The sequence below is a fragment of the Nuphar pumila genome, chromosome 5, assembly GCF_984573655.1.
Source record: "Nuphar pumila chromosome 5, dmNupPumi1.hap1.1, whole genome shotgun sequence".
In the NCBI taxonomy this organism is placed as follows: domain Eukaryota; kingdom Viridiplantae; phylum Streptophyta; class Magnoliopsida; order Nymphaeales; family Nymphaeaceae; genus Nuphar; species Nuphar pumila.
In genome coordinates this window covers 130915919-130934603 of record NC_143253.1, presented here as the reverse complement: position 1 = coordinate 130934603, position 18685 = coordinate 130915919, and the positions used below count along the sequence as shown (strand labels likewise).

Genomic DNA, 18685 nt, shown 5'->3' with positions numbered 1-18685 from the left:
AAATTAGCTATTAAGGTTAAAAGAGAGTGTTATATAAATCTAAGTAAGAGTCGTGATAATGAGAATTTGGAGAAGTATATGATAGCAAAGAAGGAAGCTAAAAAAGTAGTTCGGAACGCGAGGGATAAGGTATATAAGGAGGTTTATGACAAGTTGGATACCAAAGAGGGCGAGAAGGATATTTATAGGCTTGCAAAGATGAGAGATAGGAAATCGAGGGATTTGGGTATGGTTAGATGTATCAAAGATGAAACGCAAAGGGTTTTAGTCAAAGATGAGGATATTAAGAAGAGATGGAAAGATTATTTTGATAAGCTATTTAATGAAAGTCATGCTCAGGATCTTGGAGACTTCTCCATTCCTTTTCATGAGATGAATCGTGACTTCATGCGCAAGATTCAAAAGAAAGAAATTGCAGAGACTTTGAAGAAAATGAAATCAGGAAGGACAATTGGCCTAGATGGTATACCTATCGAGACTTGGAAATGCTTGGGAGAGAAAGGTTTAGAATGATTGACAAATCTTTTTAACAAGATTTGACAGACAAATAAGATGCCTAATGAGTGGAGGAAGAGTACTTTGGTGTCTCTATATAAGAATAAGGGTGATATACAAGATTGCACAAACTATCGTGGTATAAAACTCATGAGTCATACTATGAAACTTTGGGAGAGGGTGATTGAGTCTAGGTTGAGGAAGGTTGTTATGATATCGGAGAATCAATTTGGTTTTATGCCTGGAAGATCAACTATGGAAGCTATACATCTTCTTAGACAACTTATTGAGAGAAATAGAGAGAGGAACAAAGATTTGCATATGGTTTTTATTGATTTGGAGAAGGCATATGATAGAGTACCTAGGGACGTTCTCTGGTGGACAATGATGAAGAAATGTGTTTCTCTCAAGTACATTAGTATAATTAAAGCTATGTATGAAGGAGTAGTAACCAATGTCCGCACTTGTGGAGGGGTGACAACCAATTTTCCTATTACGGTTGGGTTACATCAAAGATTTGCTTTAAGCCCTTTCCTATTTGCTATAGTGATGGATGAGCTTACGAGATCAATTCAAGAAAATGTGCTGTGGTGTATGTTGTTTGCTGATGATATTGTTTTGATTGATGAGTCTAGAGCTGGGGTTAATGCAAAGTTAGAATTATGGAGACAAACATTGAAAGCAAGAGGTTTTAAGTTGACTTAGAGTAAGACAGAATACATGGAATGTCAGTTTAGTAAGCAACAAAGTAGTGATGGGAGTGTAGTGAAGCTCGGTGAGCAAGAAATACCGGTGGATGATTGTTTCAAATATTTGGGATCTATCATTCAAAAGTATAGAGAAAGTGATGGAGATGTAAATCATAGGATAAAGGTTGGGTGGATGAAATGGAAGAGTGCAACTGGAGTGTTGTGCGATCGTAGAATGCCATTGCGGTTGAAGGGAAAGTTTTATAGGACGACTATTAGGGCCGCTTTACTATATGGTACGGAATGTTGGGCTGCCAAGAGACATCATATTCAAAAAATGAGTGTAGCTGAGATGCGTATGCTGAGATGGATGTGTGAAAATACAATAAAAGATAAGATTCAGAACGAGGAGATACGTAAGAAGGTAGGCGTTGCACCCATTGAAAATAAGATGAGAGATAATCGTTTACAGTGGTTTGGACATATTCGACGAAGGCCTAATGATGCTCCAGTTAGAAGGATGGAGAAATGGGAAAATATATTAGTTAAAAGAGGTCGGGGTAGGCCTAGGAAGACATGGATGGAGGTGATAGAAAAGGATATGAATGCTTTGAACCTCACTGAGGACATGGCATTGGATAGAAATGATTGGAGGAGAAGGATTCATGTGGAAGACCGAGAATGATTTTCTTTTTTGGTTCATATCGCCGACCCCAATTGTTTTGGGATGAAGGCGTAGTTGTTGTTGTATTCATTTCAAACACGATAATAATTCAGAAATTCACCTAAATAGATAATTTTTTAAGAAATCAAAGTTCTTAATTCACAAGAAAACATCATTGTATATTATTAAGAGAGACGTAAGCATAAGATAAAGTCATTAATCACTTAAATTATTTATGAAAATCAAGCACACATATATCTATTACAAAATACATAAATGCATTACAAGCATGGATTTTCAACACTACCACAAAGAAATAGCTCACAAAGGAGCATAAATTACAAATCATTTTTACACAGCAAAGATAAGAAATTATTTCAATCATTAAAAAATACACGGATCAATTTTATTTTAAAAGCAATATTAGCCATACAACTAAAAAGTTACTTAGGAACTAATTTTAAGAGACAACAATGAAAAACTTTCAAGATCACCAACTAATGAAACCAACAATATCTCAAAAAAATGCCACAAAGGCTATGAAATATGAGGAATTATAAAAAACAAAGTGCAAAAGCACATACACAAGTCCAATAGTGGACAATACAAAAGCAATACAAGCACAAAAGTACATATAAAGACTTCAAAGAGTCTTAGAACAAGAACAAAAGTAAAAAATATAAGCTTTATTGAATGGACAAGATTAAAAAAGTATTGCAAAATATGCAAGACAATCAATCATGGAATAAATCATGCAACTAAAGCATATACAATGCAAGATGAAAATATTTCAATAACCATTTCTCATGCAAGGGAAAATGAGTTTAGAAAAAGAATTACGAAAAAATCCCATATAACACAATGAATGATATTTGTAAATCTAAACACTAGTTTGACCACTACAAACAATCACCTCACTAGTCCTCAAATCCTCAAAATCAAGTGTATCAGCGACTAGAATAAGAGCATAAACATAATGTCACTAAAGGGCTAAAGTCACACAAAAAGTGTAAATAAACATAACTCATCACATTGAAACACATCTATTGTCTACATATAATGACACTTAGATAAGAAGCATAAAAATGAGAAGACACCTTAGGTAAGAAAGCTTGTAATGAAAACACACTAATGTCACAAATAAAAATATCAATTTTAACGAAAGACCATGGTTTAAAAAATAGATAGCCATCACAGATAAACAAAATTATAAGCATCCATAATAATAACAATGGCAAAAAACAAACGAGTAATACAACACACTCACAAATCCAGAGATTAAACAACCGTCAGTTAGAGCTAAACCATAAGTTGACAATTTAAACTAACATAAAACGAGGTGCACGCAACTCACCCCAACAAGCATCTCTAATTCAAAAATAACAAAGGCCAAGAAAAATGATGCATCACATAAAATTATGTGATAGACAAAATCAATGCTATAAGAAGGCAATAAATACTCACGAAAATCAATTTTCAAATAAGTTAGCTCATACGAAAGAACCGATTTGAAGAACACAACATTTCAAATCAAATTCAATAAGGGTAGATGAAAACCTATAATGAATATAGTGCAATCATATCCACAACACTATGTCAATTTTATGCAATTATATGCAATACATGATGTCATATGACCATTTTTCATAAACTTGAACAAGCAAATAATGAACAACGATCATGCCCAAATTAAGCAATCAACATAGAGAAGATGAAATTTTTGAAGTACCTTTCATAAATCCACCAATCAAAGAATACGTGCACCAAGGCACAAAGATCCAATAAAAAATCAATAAAGAGAAAAAATAATAATTTTAAGAAGCTAAATCTAAATCATAAGTCTACTATGAGACAAATGAAGGCACACATGTAGAGATTCATAAAGATCTACGTATAGATGTTTAATACATAATTAACTCTAATCACGAACCCACATATTTCATAAAAGAAATTTTATCACAATGCAACAAATATAAAATCTCTAAGAATCATGACCCAAAATATCAATGCATAAGAAATAAACCACTAAGAGTATATACCAAAGAAGGCACAATAAATTAATAATTTATAATTAACAAGTATGAAATGAATTAAGAGCCTTCGATCAAGAACAAAAAGTGTCTACCAAAGATCTAAATGGACAAACACAACAAGTGTCAAAGGACACACCAACAAAGCCCACAAAAGGGCATACACATGTAGGCTTAATTACAAAAATATTTTATTCATTCATCAAAGTGCAAGAAACATGAAAAACATGTAATCATAGTTTTTAGAATCCTTAAGAAATCACATATTTACTTAGTACATAATTTATAACATGCTTTGATAATTAAAAAAGGGTACTAGCATACCGAAAATATACTTCGAATCAATATGCTCACGCAAGAGCCAACAAAACAATAACATATTTAAAAATAAACTTTAATTTCAATTAATTTGAAAAACACATAATTTTTCAACAAAAAAGATCAAAAACCAATTTTTCGAATTTTACTAAAGACACTTCACCAAATAAGAAACAAATACCGGAATGTGAGATCATCGAGTCCAAGTCATATATAAATTAATAATTTTCTTTAGAAGAAAAAACACGAACAAGATACCAAGACCAAGATGCCAAGCTCTGATACCATGTCATAAAATAACGAGGATCCCGATAAACTCCAAAATGAGCTCCAAGAGTTGAAACATAATGCATTTGGACAAGACCATAACAACAAAGGCGAAGCACTTTGAATATAAATGAATATCTTCATTAATAAAGAACACTAATAAAATAAAAAAAAATTAAATAAAGTCCTCACTACATAACTCTCAAAACACACAAAAACACCTCTTAACACTACCCATCACTCTCTCACTTTACAAGGCACACACTCACCCCTATTTATAGGGAAGGAAGAGAGAGGAATAATAAAGGAAAAGGCAAGAAGGGGAGAACCCTTCTAGCCGTTAGAGAGGATCCAACGACTAGAAATATACCAGTTGGACCCTCTCTAACCGCTATACAAAGTCAACTTTAGTTGACTTAGTCAACCAAAGTTGACTATCATATATATATATATATATATATATACATACTCACACCAGATTTTGTTATATAAATCTGAAATCTGACCCAAATACCTAATCAGGTGTAACATCTACCAGACCTGAGTAAATGATAATAGGTTGGTTGGATATCCAAACAAACCCAAAACATTAACATCCCAAAATAGCACATAGGTGAAATGACTATGATTACTATGATGTTGTTGTTGTTATTATTGCACTGTTAGGAGATGCATTTCATAAATTTTTCAGTTTTTTGACAGCCGGTATTAAAGTATTTCTTATTTTCTTTAGTTTATGTCATGAGCTTCACCATACACTGTTATTGCAACACTTCTCTCATTTCCACAAAGAGAGCAGAAAGGATTTATAGCATTAGGAACAAACTAGTTTCCTAGGTGTATGATATATAAATGATAACAGAACATCCAAGAGGTAGATAGAGGCGGAGTCATGTAACTCATAAGTATTTGCATGAAAGATGAAACATGAATGCATAATTAAATCAACAATCTAAAAAATGACACTCACATACCCTGTGACCAAAATAGTGCCCAGCTGGATCACATTTGAAGAGTTGAGGCCCCAATTCTTCGTCAATCCCCAGAACCATAGCCACTTTAACATTGGATGAAAAAGAAATAAACAACAAACAGATCAGCTAAGCGAGCATAAAAAATTCTAAAGAGTTTCATGAAAGAATCCGCTATCACACCCCTTGAAATTCATAATAGGAAAGTACCCTCTCAAAGAAATAGAATAGAAGAGCAAAGAAGGCACCTACACCAAGAGGCCGCATATAGGCATGTTGTGTATAAATTTGCGATTTGTCAGCAATCCTGCACAAATATTTAAAGGTTAAACAGTCCAAGCCATTTTAGAAATAAGGCCCAACTGTAAAATATTTCATGGATGTCCAATCTGCAATTATGAATATGAAACAGGGTAAATGAATAACCAAAAGTGAAAGAGTAAGCTCACAAGATAGAATATTAAAGAAGCAGGCAATTATATCCATAGTGTGAACCAATAGCACTGCAATTAAGAAGTGTTAAAAAATAATTAAGAGATTAATTTTAAAAAGAAAAATAGTGGGGCATATGTCTTCCTCCAGCTGAAAGGAGCTCACTTCATTGCAACTGCTTGCATGATCATACTTTACATAACCATAACAAAATTAACCATAGAATCCAATATTATCTTGACTAAGAGTTCAGGCTGCTTTCATACTCCTTTCTTCCAGTGAATAAATGGCTCATTTGAAAAGGTCAAAAATCTAGTACACAACAATGTATAATAGTCAACAGATCAATGTGACAGTTTATAGGTCATCAAGTCATAGGTGGCCAGGTGCCCATAGAACATTGTACAGTGTTGTGTACTATGCAGTTAAAATACCACCTAGTCCGCCTAGGCTACCTAGGCGCAAGTCTACCACCTAGGAGATATGTCACATGACACACCACTTAGGGGGTGAATCCCACCTTGAGATCATAGGAGAAAAGGGAAGGCAATTGCATGCCGATACAACACGACATGGATTTAGACACGGGACATGGTGCAATTTGTGTAAGACATGGTCCAACAAAGTGACACAGTACACAACACGTCTAACATGTCGACACGGTAAAAATATGCTTATATATATAAATATACATGGCTGTGTCCCCGAATCCTAATTTTTGAAAATTGCCATATCATACTAAGCGAATCTGCATCATATCCCGTATGCGTATCCACATCCATGTGACAGCCTAGGAGTGCTTAGGTGCCTACGCAAGTACCAAGGCTGGAGGAGGGGCACCAAAGTTGGTATTTTAATTTATTTTTATAATATTTAAAACATTATAATCATGTTTTGTTTGAATTTTTTGAAATATTTAAGTGTTCCAGTTTTTTCTCTTATTTTTACACTTTTTATGTTTTTACTTTTAAATATTTTTGTTCTTTTGTGTGTCTCTAGGTGATGCAGCTAAACAAATATTTGTTTAGATGAAGTTGAATGTTAGAAACATCATTATGTTTTAATTATTTAGATTCATTTATGGTTTCTTTTTAAGTTTGGTCGTTTGGCCTTATAAATTGTGTTGATTATGTATTTTATATTATTTTTAAGAATTTTTTTTTATCTGCACTAGGAGCCGACTAGCGCTTTTAACTACTTAAGTTGTGTATGTGTATCCATGTTCTTGCTTGTCCACCACACACACACACACACACACACACACATACAGTAGCCATTATATAACCTAAATGCTAAGAACAGTAAATATTAGAAAAGTAAATATATAATATTTAAAAGTACTCTATGAACAGAATTTCATCATAGCTTGTTGACTATTAAAGACAAATGAAACTTGCAGTGTTTTCATACACATGGATCTTTTGAACTAACATACTGGCCTAAAGAAGGATTAAAAAAAATCATGAACTGATATCAGCTTGACTACAAAGGAAACCATATCAAATGGCCATCACTCAAAATATGGAGCCAGGGCAAATCCTACTTCAATAAATACATGAACAATATTACAGTGAAACTTCTAGGATTAGCTCTGACAGAGTTTACAAGAGACGGAAAGGCTCTAGATAGTGAATTGGCAGCAGATACATGGTTGCAAACCTTGCTGATTTGTTCAAAGTTATTTTCCTAAAACCTCCAACAGAATACCTTCTTTGCCAATAATTTCTCAAAAAATGCATTCTCCTTTGGCTATCATGCTTTTTTTTAAATTATTTTTTGATAGGTATTAAACCTGTGAAATGCTATTAACCACAAATATTTACAAGTTTTTCATGGCATCTGACAGAGCTGCACAACAACAATGATGAAGGGATTCACCATATAAAAAAGACCTTTAAATTGATCAAAGACTAATCTTTTGCAATAAATACATAAGATGTTTCACATGGGTGTGGGTACGGGTGCGACACGGGTGCGGAGCAATTTAAAAAAATTTGGACACGGGGACACGGCTATATATATATATATATATATATTTTAAAAAAATATATATAACAATAATAAGATTGTAAATTTTAAAGCAATAAGTTGACCGGTCAAAGTTGACAATATATATATAACAATAATAAATGGACAAAAATAGACTCGGTCAAAGTTGACCAAGTCCAAAATGTGGATGGACTCGGCCTTGGTGCGTTGACCGAGTCCGACACTTAGTTGACCGTGTCCGCCCCGTGTCCGAAGCCGCACCCGTGTCGGGGCGTGTCGACGCAGGTGCGTCGACCTTTTAGCCGAGTCCGTGTGACTTAGGTTGAAACACACTATAAAGTTAATGAGCTTGTAAAAAACAAATAAATTGCAAGCAAACTTGAATGAAATCCACAAATGTGCAACCAGCTTATAGAAAAAAGATATTTTGAGTGGTTAATATGTTGCTTAACCTATGCCCCAAATATACAACAAACAGTACACAATATCATGCACTTTGTGTCAAACAGTAATCATGAAAATAGAGAAAAGAGTTATACACAGCGTTCAGTACCTCAAAACACAAACTAAAAACATCATACCATTTTGCCAACACATCTACTGGCATTTCATAGCCCCATTTGAAACGGAATTCAGATGCTTCATTCCTCGCTTGCTGGACCAACGACCTTGCATCAGCTGAAAATTTGTTCAACAAAAGGTTAATTAATAATCACCAAGGATCAGGAATTAAATATAGATAGAAAAAAGTAAGAATATAGAATGCTGTGAAATCAACTAACCTAAATACCAGACACTTTATTTTTTCTTTTAAAGAATCACATTTTAATGGAAATACATCAACAAACATGGTACACTGAGAATAAGGGCAAATAGGCATTAAGAATTAAACTCCTTTCAACCATACAATTTAGACAAACAGTATGGTAACTGATGAACATATAATACACCAAAGTGCCCCACCCCGTCTCAAAACGCAGATGATCAACATGAAGAGTTTGGCAAGAAAAATCATGACACTATTAGCCATGTCTCATAAAAACCAATGTCAATCTTGCACGTGCAACCTCAGTTGCTACAAGCACTAAGTTTCAGAGTGATGGATAATGAATAAAAAAATATCTTGTTCAGGCATCTACATATAAAATAGTCCAAGAATTGCAACAAGTGAGCAATCGAGAAGCGGATGTAGAATAACATATGAGCTGAACTGAAAATGTCAGATTTGGACATTAAAAGGAATAATTTAGACTGAATGCCCATAAACTTTGAGAGGCAACCGCCTATAAATTTTGGAATTATCAAAGTGCCGGCTGACTGTTGCTGTCAGTTTTACCTCCAACCTTTCGCTTGTTTATTGACTTACTTAAGGGTCATAAAAAAGCCACGATCTAGGAGGGACACCTATGACATGCATTAACCTGGACCGAAGATTCACTGTTTTCATATCTTATGATCCTTTGGCTCGAGTAACCATCCTAGCTGATTGCTTTCTCAATGACAAATCATACCATTCAAATACATTAGTAACATAACTGTGCCTTCTAAGTATCCAGGAAATAGTCATCGCATATTGATTATTGCTGTGTATGAACCCGAAACTGGCAACACCTCAGCAAATACATTGAACTTCTCAAACAGAGCCCTATAAGCTTGACCCGATCAATACAAGTGCTTCCCGAGTTCTCAAACCCAATAGAATGGATCTCGAACGTGTAGAGGTTACTACATGGTGCACGAACAGGTCACCAGGAATCGGTTTTACACACCAAGCACACAATTCTAACTTCAAATCAAATGATTTCACAACAGAATTCTCAAATTCCCGAATAAATCAAGCTGAATATCTTCTCCTTTATGAACTGCCGAAGATTAAATAAACCACAGGGATCAAACGGGAGAAGAGAAAGAGAAACAGATCAACTGCGAGAAATTACCAGTCATGCCGGTCGCTAGCAATCCAAGGCACTTGGTTATCGGAAAGAGATGCGTAACACTCGTCTGATCCAAAAGCTTGCCCTGCAACAAAATCCGATCCCGTACAGCAACCGTTTTGCGGGAAAAACTCGAATTCAAGTGCAATTACACTGGGAACTCAATGACACTCACCGGGACCTTCCTCTGTGTCACTACGCAGATGGAATCCGCCCCGAGAACTCCAATAGAAGTTATACCGGCAGCCTTCACGGCCTTGAACGCATATTCTGATTAAAAAAACATATTGGTTATCGAGAACCCTCGTTGTTATTCCTGAGGCAATTCCTAAAACGTTTTTGGCGATCCAAATGTGAACAGAAACAAAAGGGGCAAAAAAAAACTTTATGTTGAAAATGTATTCACCAAAACCCTCATACTTCATCAACAAATGATATGTATTTTTACGTTAACGATGGGAAACATGAAAAAGGGGGAAAAGTTGAATAAAATAAAATAAAAAATACATATATAACAAATTCACGCACCAACTTAGTAGAGACGACCCTCAGGGGAGAAGATGGTAATGTGACGATCGTAACCCGCTCCTGTTCCCCGGCTCATCTTCTTCTAGGGTGCCTTCGATCTCTCTGGTTTTAGGGTTCCTTAGGATCAGTTCAGAGAGGGAGAGAGAGGAGCCTTGGCTTGCAAGAAAGGCGGGAGGGATCAGATCAGTAATTTATAGAAGACCGATTTTTTTTTCCAATGAGAAATAGAAGACGACCGAGCGAGTAGTATACAACTAATATCGCCGATTCCGATATTTTCAAACAATGCGATGATACGGAAAATATCGCGATGATTTGTTTTCGCAACGTGGCAAGCGGAGTGGTTGTAAGAGTGCTGAGATGAAGACACCGGATCAAAGACCACTGGCGCACAGGCTGCTTTCAGAGGTAGGCCACGTAAGGCAGGGTGGTCGTGGGGTTATTTAAAAATCTAGACATACTCAAATTTTATCACCGGTTCAAAAGTATTGAATGCTAACCTGATATGGTCATGGTTTGGTGAAAATTTTGACCCGGAGCCGACCCGTACCAAACCCTATACGGTCATGGTTTGGTGAAAAAAATAGGTTTGATTAAAAACTGGGTCAGACCCAAAAGATCCGATTAGCATATGGAGCTAGGTATGGTTTGTGAAATTTCATACCAAACCTGGGTTCGACCCGAGCTCTGATTAAGGCTCATGATTTTTTAATATAAAAAATAATAAATATCATTTTATCAGTTATCTATGAACTGGGTCTGGTTTGTGTAATTCTTATAGGGTCTGAGTATGGTTTTTCTTACAGTGTACCTGATAGAAACTGGGTCGAGACCCCGTACCTGCACCTCAAAATAGATTCAGGTTTCGAATTGCCTGGGTCCGTACCCAAAACAAATTCACGTTGGTCCAAAGTCATGCATCCGATTCAGGGCTCATTTCACCAACAGGGCCTCCGCTTTGTCTGGCAGGAACGGTTAGTGCAAGTCACCTTGTGTTGGGGCGTTGCAAGTTTGAATCCCAATGGTTTGGTTGTATAACTGGTAGGGGTCTGCCTAACACTACCTTTTTCTGTCTGAAAACAAATTCGGGACTCATTTCAAAATATCTCTTGATGAAATCCGACCCGACCCACTTACACCTCAGCCTTTTCGTTCTCAGTTTTCTCATCTCACTTCATTCTAGGCGTGTCAACGGATCGGATCTGGTTCGGATTCACGTGAGACTAAACCTGCTTATGATTTGAGGTACTGGTGCCGGGTTCAGACTAGAGGCTAGTCAGATTCACCATAAGAGAAACCGTACTCAGGTCCTATAAGGATGCATGAACCAGACCCGGACCATACCTATAAAATAATAAATTTGATCTTTTGTATATTGAACAGATATGGATCTTAGTTGAAACTCGAGTCGGGCTCACATCCAAGTTGAAATTTCACAAACGATACCCGGCTCCACATATTAATTACTCTTTTAGTCCAACCCAGATTCTAATCGGACCTCTTTCTGTATCATCAAATCCTGACTCATATAGGGTTTGATATGGGTCCAATCCGGGTCGAACCCGACCCGTTAACGCTTGTGCTTTTATTCAGTCAATCATTCGGTGTGGATAAATTAGATAAAAATGCAAACCCAACCCACTAACGCAACAGCGTAAACGAAAAACCCTAAAGATATATTTCTAGGGTTTCGCGTTTCTCCCCTCTTCTCCTTCAAGGAAGATAGACACTCACAGCCACAGCTCCACCCGAGGCGTTGGAGGAAGAAGAAGTGAGGAGGTGGTGGTGGTAGTGGTAGTGGTGGTGGAGAGAGCAGCAGTACCTGCGGAAGAAGGATGCCGGCGGGGCACGGACTCCGGTCACGGACGCGCGACCTGTTTGCTCGTCCGTTCAGGAAGAAGGGGTACATCCCACTGACCACCTACCTCCGTAACTACCGGACCGGCGACTACGTCGACATAAAGGTGAACGGAGCTGTCCACAAGGGGATGCCCCACAAGTTCTACCACGGCCGCACCGGCCGTGTCTGGGACGTCAACAAGAGAGCCATCGGCGTCGAGATCAACAAGCAGGTCCTCTCTCTCTCTGCCTTCTTTTCTTGATTTCCTAACGCACGCAATCTTCTTCTCGACGGTTTTGCGATGTTGGAATCTGTTGTTGTTTTTGGTGGTGGTGTATGTGTTCGAATTACGCTCCCGATTGCTTCGTATTAGGTATGGATGCGCTATTTAGTTTCAGTTGCTTCAGAATGTATGTATCTACTTATCCTGAAAAATTGGGCAAGTTGGGATCTTTCATTGTATGCTAATATCGCAACTTGTTCCTGTTTGTTGGATAGGTTGTTTCATCCAAACATGTCTGTAATTTGGTTAGTTTTGGTTTTGTTATTGTTTGGCGTGAATCTTGTCGGTGTTGATTCAAGGCCATGAAGCTTGTAAGATGTTCTTTTTTATTTATTTTTAAATATCTTAAGTTAGAGAATATTGTAAAAACAATAAAAGGAAATTAATGGACTCAAAAAATGTAGCTGGAATCTGCACTCTAATCGAAGTACTAATTCATGGACATTTTTGCTTTGTGGGTGCATTCGTTGTTGAATTGTGATTATGCAAATATGAGGGAGGATGTGTATTTTGCATTAAGAATTTGGATCATAATTGGGTAATTCTGAAGTTGGAAGTTATTTCCTTTGATGATTTGATGTCATCATTTTGACTTCCAACCGTGAATGCAGCTTGATTTGAAGATTACGATGCTTGTGGTGAATTATTGCCTGTGAATTGCACGGTATCACCAAGAACATGACTTTGTGGTCACAAATTTTATTTGGTAATTGGGGCTTGCCGTTGTTTTATGATGTGGGGCAAGTAAGGATTACAAGAGTATCCTTGCACAGGATGCACAAGAGTTGCCAAAGCTTATAGATGAGATGATGATCGACAGTGAGTGATTTCTAGGATTCTTCCTTTAACACAAGTGCTATAAAAATCAGGTCCCATCACTATTGGTTCTTGTAATTCTCAGCAAGCGCAGCCCTTATGTAGTTGAGATCCAAAGTGCATTCCAACATTGTCACGCAATGTGGATAATTATCATTCGTCCATCAATGAGATATTCAATCTATTAGTATTGCTGCCAATTCCTCTGTTCTGTGATTGGAAGCACTCTTGTTTATTAAATAATAGTGGGGGATTTCATTCAATAACATTTATTTTTAGGTAGTAGTCCTGCCCTCAACATTCTAAATTTTAATCACAATTGTGACTTGTGTAAGTAATTGCAGGGGATAGTCATGTCCTCATGGTTTTTTTTATATATGCATAGAATAGCATATTATGCACATTTAGGCACACAAACTACACGCATAGTTTTTTGACAACGTTTTAACATGTAAGGCAATTATTGTTTTAAATTTTGAATATGTGTATATGTGGATCATGCTCTATAATCGAAGATCTATCTCTCTTTTTTTCAACGTCTGTAAAAATGGATCATGGTCTAGAATCCAAGATCTCTCTCTCTCTCCTTTTTTTCAACATTCATTGCAAATAGTATCCCAGTTTGACAAAATGTTACACATATATCAAAGAAAATCGATCTTAAGAAATTTTAATTATTATAATCTGCCGTCATTTTACCAATTTCATCAGACAAAATGAAGAACTGACAAGTGGTCACTGACAGTCATATATGATTGAGAAATGCATGTTGCTCACTTGTACTTGTTCCTATACCATCGATATTTTTTCATTTATACAGGCTCGAACTTAGCTTATGGCAGTTGTCTGTGGTATGGGCGTTTTAAAGGCTTATACTGAGAGTTGACTCAGCTGGGGAGCTTGCTTGCTTCTTCTGATTTAGTTAATGTGCATTAAATCTGAAATGGATTGAAATTGAAACTTCTTCTGAATTGGACTCGAAATTCTGTATTCATGATGACTTGCCTATGTTGTGTCCAAACAGATCATGGAACTTTATGGTCTTTATAGCCTGAAAATTGTTTTTGTTTGCTGAAATTTCACTAGCATCTGGTATATAGCTTAGGAGTTACTTTTGGTTCCTTTTCCCCATCGTTCATCACATCTAACATGTTGAAGTTTTTTCACATTTCTATTCGAGGAGTGTTTTCTATGCATGATAGTGTGGGCACCTTTGTTATTGTGCTCTGAAAAGCATATGGATGCATGATGTACGATCTGCATGCATGTGTACGTTGTCATGTTTTCTTTTTTAGTTTTTTTTATGTCACTGTATTGATACCATCCTTGCCAATTGAAGACGAGCTGCAGGCTTAATTTCAATTATTTGGCAATTGGCATCATCTACCCAATAGTGATGGTTACTGGCATCTACTGCCCATTACTCCTATAATCAGAACCATATCGTCTGTTTGCTTACATTTCTGGCGCGCATGAAATATTGTTCTATCTTTGCATACGTGGGTCTTCAGTACTTTTATGATATTGGGTATTGGAAGATATGCAGCATAAAGGTTTGATTATTCATTAAAATTTGTTTGTGGAATTCTAGGTTGGGAACAGGATCATAAGAAAGAGAATCCATGTCCGAGTGGAGCATGTGCAGCCATCACGGTGCAGAGAGGAATTTCAGCTGAGGAAAATCAGGAATGAGAAGTTGAAGGCAGAGGCCAAAGCTCGTGGGGAGAAAGTCAGCACTAAGCGACAGCCCGCGAGTCCGAACCCTGGGTTTATGGTAGAAGGGGCAACACTAGAGACCGTGACCCCAATCCCGTACGATGTCGTCAACGATCTCAAAGGCGGGTACTGATCCACTTCATATGATCTGTCTGGGTTTCTTTCTTCAACGTCGTTGCTTTCTCAAGTTCCAATTTTGCTGCCTGGTTTTGTTCATCATTCAGAGCCTATAGACATTTGTGTGTCTGAGCTATTCTGTAATCTTTTGATTTGCAATTGATGGTTGGATACTTAATAATTGAAACTACAACAACCAAGGTTTTGTATCAGATATATTATGCATTTTCTACAGATTTGTTTGGATTTATTAGTTGATGAAGGCTTGGCCTGGCTGGCTAAGCATTGAAACAGGCTATTTTCAGAATGGTCTGTGATCTGCGTAGGCATGTCTTTTGTTCGGTGAGCCTGAAAATCAAACCCGAGTCTGGTCTGACCGTGGACCTGACAATTGTTAGGGCCAAATTGGCATCTGGAGTGTAAAGGCCAGGCTGTTTATGGGCTGCTTCTCTAACCATTTGGTAGCCCGACGGTGGGGGTCTGTTTCATGGACTCCGTAATTAGTTGAATTTAGGCTCTGTTTGAGAGAAGGGTATCTGAGGGGCTGGGAGGGTGTCAGATACGGTTACATGACGTTGCAGGGTCCAGACCAATTTGGACTTGTTTGGGAGAGGGAAGTTTGTATGTTGGCTGGAAACCAGCCAACTCGAAATACTAATAATTTCAAATTTCAATGGGGGGTGGGGGCTCTGCTTCTGGTAGGAGCAGCTAGTTCTAGTTTCCTTGTGTTGGGACATTGCAGATTCAAAACGCAATGGTATAGTTGTATAACTGGTAATGGTCTGCCTAACACCAGTTTGCTTTTAAAAAAAAAAATCAAATTTCAACTTCTCTAGTAAAGATGTGGTATTTGCACCTCTCTGAATCACAAGGATTCTGGTGGGTTCCTGAATTTCTGATGGTTCAAAATTTTTATCTAATTTACTTGAAGTAAATCCTATATTCACCTATTTTACCTCATTATTGACTGCAATGATAGTAGTCAAGAGGCTTACAACTACCCTCACCTACGGTCAAGTGTTAGAAAGCTTAAACTTTGAACGACTCGAAACTCCTTTCAAGTCCCTCCAACACTGCTTCCCAAATAGAGCCTTATTTATATGAGAGTTCCAAGTATCCCCGATTGGGAGTACCCTGTGCGGAAGCAGATCAGGTCATGCTGTTGCTCATGCCGACATTGTAGTCGTCTGTTTGCATTTTGGATGAATGCCACGTGGTTTTGTTGACTTTTGAGCTTTTTAAAATGCAAATCGGATGGCCATGATGTCGGCCGCATGAGGAAAAAATGCTCATGTTCAGCATGACCTGATCTGCTTCTTTTGACGATGGGCCGCTCTTTTATCAGTTCCATTCGTATGGTGTTTGGGGAAGGACCACCTCTATGGAACCAAATAGAAACTACCATCCCGTCAGAGAATGGAACCAAATGTGGAGTCACCATTGCAAGTGGGCTTCAAGGTGTCAGTTGAAAATTACCACCTCCTTACAGTCTACCAAATGCATAAACTCAATTGCTTTTTTTTAAAGGCAATCTGGTGTTAGCCCGACCCCTACCAGGTTCCATTAAATTGAGAATCCTTACAAAGATTGTATGCAGTCCCTCTATGGGGACTGGTCCGGGGTTTTGTATCCCTGTGGCTAGGGGTCCTTTCCTTTTGAATGAACTGTGGGGGCCACGAACTACCCCTATTAAGGCTGGTAAACGAGCTAAACGAACCGAGCAGGTCATGTTTGGGCTCGATGCATTTACTAGTGGATTGTGCTTGTGGCTCAGCTTGTGTTCTTGTTTAGCCGGGCCGAGCTGAGCTCGGCTATCCCTAAATGAGATGAGCCAAACACTGGCTCATGTAAAAACACTCCATGTTATTTATACATGGTATATGCATTTTTATATATTATACTTGAAAATACATATAATTTTTTATAAATTATACTTAATAGTTCATATTTTATGTATATATTTTTCATTCATCCTTCTTTTATATGTATTTTATGCATTCTTTCTTTTATATATTACACAAAATACATATTATTCATAAAAAATATATATTTTATCTATATGAGCAATATCGAGCCGAGCCGATGTGAACACCTTGTGTTCGGGCTCGACTCATTTAAGCTAATTGAGCTGCTTGTGGCTCGGCTTGCCAACTATACGAACTGATCATGAACGAGTTCATGACGAGCCGAACTGAGTTGAGTCGCAAGCTGCTCGGTTTGTTTATCAACCCTACCCCCTACCTCCTTGCCAAAGACTGCGTGAAGGTTGTGTTAGAATACACAATCCTGTACCCAAATCTAGATCCATCCAGAAGATCAATCTCATAAAGAAGTCATCTCACATAAGGAGTCCAAGAAAGCAAGACTCCAAGATCAAGAGAAGAACAAGAAAGTAAAACTCATAAAGAAAGTTTATCAAGATCAAGAAAGAGTTGGCCAAGAAGGAGTTGGCGTTTTTTCCGCTCACAAAGAAAGTCCCAATGGGACTCTTATTATTCAAAGAGAGTCCTCTAAAGACTCCTACAAAACTTGACCTTTTTCACTTTGTACTCTATTGATCCATGATTCATGGCAACTCTTGTAAATCTCTATATATACATCAATGGAGGACGTGTGTATTGAGGTGAGACTTACCATGAACATAAGATCATTTATATCTAAACCACTTAAAATTGTGTGCTATTGTATGCTTATTTTTTCATGTGTCACACATCATACTGCGCTCGCTTATGGTATGAGAGTGTACACCTGGGCGTGATTGCATCTTCAACATCATCATCAAGCACGAACACAAAACTAATTTCTCTCTTACTTTCTCCCACTACTTTACAATATTTTTTGAGTACCAAGTTGCCGCCTGTTGACAACTAGTGAAAATCTCAAGTCATCCCACTGGTGATTTTGTATGAATTATTTGATCGAAACCATGCCCCATCAAGTTTATTATGCAAGATGAAATACAAATATTCAATCCTGATTTGTTAAGTGGCAATGGCTCCAACAACTGTTCGCAGGACAACCTCGCTTCCTCTCCCAAATGCATAAACTCTCATCCCAGCTACCTGTTTCCAGACACCCACCACCAAAATGGTTTGGCCAATTTGCTGCTGTAGGAGCAAATTGGTAGGTACAACTTACAAACCCTTATAAGCATGAACTGCTTGCACGAAAGGCATTTTTAGCATTTTTTTTTTTACCAAATCCAACCTTTTGGATGTGTTTCTCATGATTTATGGGCTAGGAATTGACACTTGAATTGCGTTTTCTGCACTTTGAAATTTATGAAAATTTTAGATGGTTTTTTAAATCTTAAAAAGATCACCCTCATGTCATAATCAGACAATTTAAGAACTGATTCTTATAAAACCAAGCATGTTGGATCATATTTGCACGGTCAGACTTTTTTTTTTTATGACGAAAAACCCTTGCCGAAGTGAGGGAAAACCTTGGGTGGAGCCTCACAACCACCATACCTTACGTGTCCCACCTCTGAAAGCTGCAAACACTCATGTGCCAGCAGGGTTTGATCAGAGGTCTTCAACTCAACACCTTCACAACCACGCCCCCCCATTGGTATTTGCAGGGTTAAACTTCAA

General features: G+C 37.4%; 2 protein-coding genes across 3 annotated transcripts in view; one reads left to right on the top strand and one right to left on the bottom strand.

The window, feature by feature from the left end:
- Positions 1 to 10476, bottom strand: part of LOC149838744 (proteasome subunit alpha type-6-like) — a 29141-nt gene extending 18665 nt beyond the window's left edge. For both annotated transcript variants that reach the window (XM_090007778.1, XM_090007779.1), the window contains exons 1-6: positions 10318 to 10476; positions 9965 to 10059; positions 9793 to 9874; positions 8437 to 8533; positions 5683 to 5741; positions 5438 to 5520 (exon numbers count right to left, since the gene is read on the bottom strand). In XM_090007778.1, coding sequence (XP_089863904.1) covers positions 5438 to 5520; positions 5683 to 5741; positions 8437 to 8533; positions 9793 to 9799 — 246 coding nt within the window. In that variant the 5' untranslated portion in view covers positions 9800 to 9874; positions 9965 to 10059; positions 10318 to 10476. The remainder of the gene's footprint in view (positions 1 to 5437; positions 5521 to 5682; positions 5742 to 8436; positions 8534 to 9792; positions 9875 to 9964; positions 10060 to 10317) is intronic.
- A 1551-nt stretch (positions 10477 to 12027) lies between these two features.
- LOC149838743 (large ribosomal subunit protein eL21x/eL21w-like) lies at positions 12028 to 15335 on the top strand. Its single transcript, XM_090006780.1, has 2 exons — positions 12028 to 12389; positions 14848 to 15335. Exons 1-2 carry the CDS (start codon positions 12153 to 12155, stop codon positions 15103 to 15105), a joined length of 495 nt encoding a protein of 164 aa, XP_089862906.1. The 5' UTR covers positions 12028 to 12152; the 3' UTR covers positions 15106 to 15335.
- The last annotated feature ends 3350 nt before the right edge of the window (positions 15336 to 18685 follow it).